Source organism: Cetorhinus maximus, chromosome 9 (assembly GCF_964194155.1).
Source record: "Cetorhinus maximus chromosome 9, sCetMax3.hap1.1, whole genome shotgun sequence".
NCBI classification, from domain to species: domain Eukaryota; kingdom Metazoa; phylum Chordata; class Chondrichthyes; order Lamniformes; family Cetorhinidae; genus Cetorhinus; species Cetorhinus maximus.
The window spans coordinates 48,353,055-48,359,054 of record NC_135887.1 but is presented as its reverse complement, the minus strand read 5'-3'; the positions used below and the strand labels follow the sequence as shown (position 1 = coordinate 48,359,054).

At 43.6% G+C, this 6,000-nt stretch overlaps 1 protein-coding gene across 1 annotated transcript in view; it reads left to right on the top strand.

The window, feature by feature from the left end:
* The first annotated feature begins 289 nt into the window (after nt 1–289).
* Nucleotides 290–6,000, top strand: part of rasl10b (RAS like family 10 member B) — a 169,649-nt gene continuing 163,938 nt past the window's right edge. Inside the window, exon 1 of the mRNA XM_078548700.1 lies at nt 290–608. Within this exon, the coding sequence (XP_078404826.1) occupies nt 393–608 (216 nt within the window). The 5' untranslated portion in view covers nt 290–392. The remainder of the gene's footprint in view (nt 609–6,000) is intronic.

Sequence of the window (6,000 nt, the reverse complement as noted above, 5' to 3'; positions counted from 1 at the left end):
CTATGAAGCAGGAGCTGGAAAGTGGGATTAGCCTGGATGGTTCCTTGTCAGCTGGCACAGATACGATGGGCTCAATGGCCTCCTGTAAATTTCTGTTGCTATTTAACAACCTATCCCAGTGGCAACCAGAGCCCTACCTTTCAATGATGAACTCCATCCCATTGCTTAGTGACAAACAGGCAACTAGCATGGGTACTTTTCCAAATACGTTTTCAGTTGATGAGTATTTATTCTGTGTGTGTATTGAATAATGGGTCCCTTAATGACCTCTTTCTCTTGTTCAGGAGCAGGCTGACTGGAACTATGTGACCATGGTTCTTGAGATTATCTGACCGGCAGTTCCTGGAATATGCACGCCCACCGGCCGTCTACACCGAGTGTCCTGCAACGGCATGGTGACAACTTTCAAAATAGCAATCCTTGGAGCACAAGGGGTTGGGAAATCAGCAATTGTGCACCAGTTCCTCTACAACGATTATAGTGATCACTATCTGCCCACAAAAGCACGTCGTGTCTACCTGCCTGCTGTGGTCATGAACGAGCATGTGCACGACCTACAGATAATGGACTTTCCGCCCATTCCATCCTTCCCAGTCAACACTCTGCAGGTAATTGTTCTGATCTGTACGGCTGTCACAGGTCACAGGGGCTGATGTGATTCTTTCTTTGGTGGGTGGGAGACTGTTTCTGCAAAGCCAGTGGCAGCCAGTTTCAATTAGCAGTCAATTTTTTACAATAAGTGGTAAAATCAATAGCCTAACTAATAACCCAGAACAGCTCATCTCGATAGTGAAGTTTTTGTACTTTTTCTTATGTTTTTGCTCCCTCTTTGTTTTTCAATCATTTCTTTTATCTTACATTGCTTTCTCCAGTTCTGTTTTTTCTGTCTGAATCACCCATTTTCTTTCATTCTTCCTTGTCTGGTCACCCAGTTCTGTAATTCTTTTATTAAAGGTCAGTCTGTCAATCAAAAGTACCTCACTCTCCCAGCCTGACAATTGCTGATATGACTTAATGGCCTGTTAGGCTACTTCAGAATGCAGTTAAGAGCCATATATATATAGGATGGTTGGTTGCCTTCCCTAAGGATGTTAGTGAAAACAGTTGGGTTTTTAACAAGAGCTTTATGATCATACTTATTAGCTTTATTCTTCCAAATGCTTTAAATTGAATTCAAATTGGTGCCACAGTAGGAATTGAATTTATAGCATCAGGCCTCTGGATTGCTAGCTCAGCAACATATCTACTACACTACTGCACTTGTACCCTAGTTGGAGTAACAATTCAGTGAATGTGAATTCAAATCTTGTTTTAAATTGATTTTTCAGCAACTTAAATTGCCTTCCTCATGTTTTAGTGGACTGATGCACTTCAAAGTAATATTCTGTCTTTGATTTAGCTACAGTGCAAATTACAGCTAATTTCCGCCATTCAGCCCATGGTGTTCCTTTGCAATTAATATCTTCTTCTTTTGCTGCTCGCATTTTACTTGAGGTTGCCGCAACGCTGGTTGATCACCCTTCTCCATTTCCTCTTATCAGTCACCCATTCATCTTCCAATCCTACTGCATTTAAGTATCTCAGCACCGCATCTTTCCATCTGGTCTTAGGCCTTTCTCTTCACCTTCTTCCTGGCAGTCCCATCTCCATCACTTGCCTCGCCACATTTCCTCTCTCCCTCTCTCTCCATAACAGTTGACCAGTCCATTTCAATCTCTTCTCGGCTACTTTCTCCAATGCTCCCATAATCTTCACTGACCTCCTCCTGTGCTGGTTCCTGACCATTGTCCTTTCTCATTGCTCTACACATCCATCTCAGCATCCACATCTTGTTAGTATTCAGTCATTGTTCCTCCCTTCTTGATGTTTTCCAGGTTTCTGCACAAGTTAACAAGGCCAGTCTCATAACTGTCTTGTAGATTCTTCCTTCCAGTTTCAGCAATACTTTCCTATCACATAACACTCCACTGCATTTCTTCCAATTACTGCAACCAGAGCTAATCTGTTGCTTCATTTTCATTTCCAAACTTCTACCTTCTGCCACCACTGACCCCAGGGACTTGAATCTATTCACTTTCTCCATGTCTTCAGCCAAAATCTTTACAGCTTCACTCAGACCCACTTCTCTAGGCTCAAACTGATAGTCCATAAATTGGGTCTTTTGTCTACTAATCATGTCTCTGCCTTCCAGTGCTATGTGTCTACACCAAAGAGCAGAAACAGCAAGGGTCTTGGTGCGGCTGTGAATCCTTGTTATTGTTACCCCTAAGCATGGCTTGGACATGAGGTTTCACATTGTAATCTCACTTCCCCCTACATAACAGAGCAATATGATTTTGTTTCTAATTGATTTTTCTTAAAATATGTTTATGAAGTGACTGTATAGGTTGTTACTTGGTATAGCAGGGAAATATATTAGTATGTTGGCATGTTGGGTATACATCAATGACAGCCTGTTGTGTGAGGGCAATTTGAGGGCAATGCCAGCTGTTTGCCTTTCAGGGGACAACAAGGAGGCTTACAAATAATGGGCATGGGCCTTGTAGGCCTGAGACATTGTCTTTACAAGGCCTGCAGCAAATCCAGTGGGAGAGAGAGCAATATGGGCAGAATTCCATGACTGACCAATCACTGGACCTCCACCAGTTTGCGAAACTGAGCTATCGCAGGAGTATTTCGTGATTTCGATCTGTAGCTTTGAAGTTGCGCACTAGACCGGTCAGTGCACAATTGTGTAAAACAGTTGATATCAGATCCACAGCTCTCCCAGCTGAGGACAGTAGAAGTGAGAACGGGGACCAATGTAAAATGAGCTGTCGATTCATTTGGAACGTAGGACTTAGAAGCAGGAGTAGGCCATTCGGCCTGTCGAGCCTGCTCTGCCATTAAATAAGGTCACGGCTGATCTAGTAGTGGTTTCAGTTACACTTTCCTCTCTGTACCCCAATGATTTTTCCAAGGGAAATGCTTGTAGGCTTTAACTGCAGTTGTCTGGCCTTTTATAGCCAGCGAAGCACAATCCCGTGAATGAATTAAAAAAATAGTTGGGGCTGGCTTTCAATCCCTCATAACAAGTGGAATTATTGTTAGTTCCAAAAGCTTTTTAGTTGCTGTTATTTACCAATGTCCATGGTGCAGCATCCAGGCCTACAGAAGTCAAGACTCCAGCAGACTAAATGTGGGTATGGAGTGGGTATTTATATTAAGAATGATGAATGAGGTTTCTGGAGTGGTGTTTTGGACAGCTTGGAATCTTCATGAATATTGTGAGTCCACCTGATTGGAAAAGCTACAGGAAGTGCCGATTGATGTGGTTTATTTCCCAATTCAGGGTAGCTGTCCAGAGGAGCATGAAGTTATTATCTCTCCATTCAACATTGGAAGCTAGCATATTGATAATGACCCAGAATAACGACCAGTAACTGGAAAGTGGGTACAAGGCATAGACCCAGAATAATTATCACAAACTGCAGGACTGTGTATAAACACAGAATAATTATCACAAACTGTGGGAATAATTATCACAAACTGTGGGACTGTGCATAAAACACAAAATAATTATCACTAACTTAGGAACTGTGTATAGACCCAGAATAATTATCACAAACTGTGGTACTGTGTATTGACCCAGGATAATTATCACAAACTGAGGGACTGTGTACAAACACAAAATAATTATCACAAACTGAGGGACTGTGTACAAACACAAAATAATTATCACAAACTGAGGGACTGTGTACAAACACAAAATAATTATCACAAATTGAGGGACTGTGTACAAACACAGAATAATTATCATAAATTGAGGAACTGCATATAAACACACAATAACTATTGGGAAAATGGGACAAGATCAAACCACCACGTAAAATTAATCTTTGCATTTCCCCCAGTGTCTCTGTAACATGATTCCACCTGGTGGAAAAATTGAATTAGGCTGATAATGAGGCTTAGAGATCACAATGTGCAATTAACCCACGTCGGCTCATGGTGAAGAGGCAGCATGCAAATTTTGTGTAGCCTACTAATTTAAATGATAGTGACAATTGGCACAGTGCTAAGCGCACTGCTGAGTGGCTGCATGCTTCAAGCAGGGGGTCCAAGTTCATGCAAGGCTAGCACCACTCAAAGCTAGCCTGGAGTACTTTGAGACAGATGGCACCTTTTAAAGGTGAGGTGCATTTTGGCTGCAGCAGGTGTTTGACCTGGTTCAAGAAGAGTTTGTGAACAGAAAGCGGAGTGGAAATGGTACAACCATCAAGAGAATGTGCCCCCAGGTTCTCCGATGTAGCAATGGAGGCCTTGGGGCAGGAGGTGGACAGGAGGAGAGAGATCCTCTTCCCTCAGGGGTTCAGTGGGCCCTCCATTTAGACATTATGAAGGCAGTGGGAGCAGGTAGCCATCGAGATCAATGCCAGCAGTCTAGCTTCGAGGACCTGGATGGAGTGCTGCAAAAAGTTTAATGACCTCACACAAGTGGCCAAGGTCAGTGAATACATCTTCAAACGCCATATCCTTAGGTATGAACTACTGGTCTCACAAACTCTGTTCCATTTACCACACCCTCTTTACTCACCTACCACCAATCTTGACTCATACCCAACATTCATTGCCTCACCTCACCCTCACACACTTAACACTACAGCAAGCAACACACTCAAGGTCTCACATCTTGCGCACACTGCAGCTATTCAGCTGTGGCAGGCACCAAACTCACTGACACCTCTCCCTTTCTCTTCCAGGACAAAGAAGTCCATAACTTGAGACAGCAGCACTTAACTGGTGGGGGAAAGGCCTGGGTCATGGAGGAGAGAGTGCTGACAATTATTGTTCCAGTCATGTTGAAGCTGTGGCCAGTGATGGGGTGGAAACTGCTGAGGATGACAGTATGTTCTACCTAATCCCCCTTCTCACATCCCACTTCCCACTCATCTTACAATCTCTTCTGATTTACAAGCTGCAGATGGTGTGTGCATATGCCTCTTGCTTTTCCACCTTCTCCCATCTAACTCTACCCTTTCAGGTACCCAAGAACTGCCACTTGCTCAAGGCCCAAGAGCTGGAAGCCCAAGAGGATCAGAGACTGGTGAAGAAGAAATGCCATCACTTGATTTCACACTCACAGCCGCCAGCTCAAACACTGGCACTGAGTGTATTTCAGAGGAGGTTTAGAGGTGGGACATGTATGTGGTGAGTCACTGGGCATGACCGGGCTGCAGCCAGGTCTGGAGGTAAATATAGTGCATGTGCCAGCTCCTCAGAGGGCAAGGTGGCACACGGCTTATGCTGCAGACGATTCAGATGCAGCCTCTGACGGAGCAGAGTGCAGGGAAAGGTTGATGGGCATGCACACAGAAATGTTTGGCACATTGGAAGAATGCTAGAAGTGAGCGGACACCATTTTGGGACCAAGATGGCATCCATAACATGGAAACTACAGGTTCTATGGAACTCATTTTTGTGTTTTTCATGCTTGGTTCACCTACAGTTACATCGGGCCAGTTGGCTTAAAGCAGTGTGTTTTTTTTTGCCTATTTCTTTGCCTCATGGCAAATGTGATCTCAGTGTTTGAATGTGAGCCTTTCAGTTCATGGTGCAAGTCTCATTCTCTGCCTCTGATAGATTGCAGCAATATTACATAGCAGCTCAGCACAAAGACCCAAGTCTATCCTAAACAATGCACACTAGCAGCAGTGGGGTAATAAACTGTCAGAGGCTGTCAGTGTTGCCTAGATGCGAAGTGACTATGAATGTTGAATTCTGTCATAAAAGCAGAGTTTTTCGGGTGGTTTCAATACCCTGTGGATTTGCACTGTGATTTTTGCACCTCTGAATACACTGAAAGTTGTCTTCTAAGAAAGAACTTGCCTTAATGTAGCAACTTTCACACCATCAGGCAGTCCCAAAGTATTTTACAGCCATTAAAGTAAATCTTGATGTGTATTCACTGTTGTAATATAGGAAAAGTGGCAGTCATTTTGCAAGCTCCCACAAACAGCA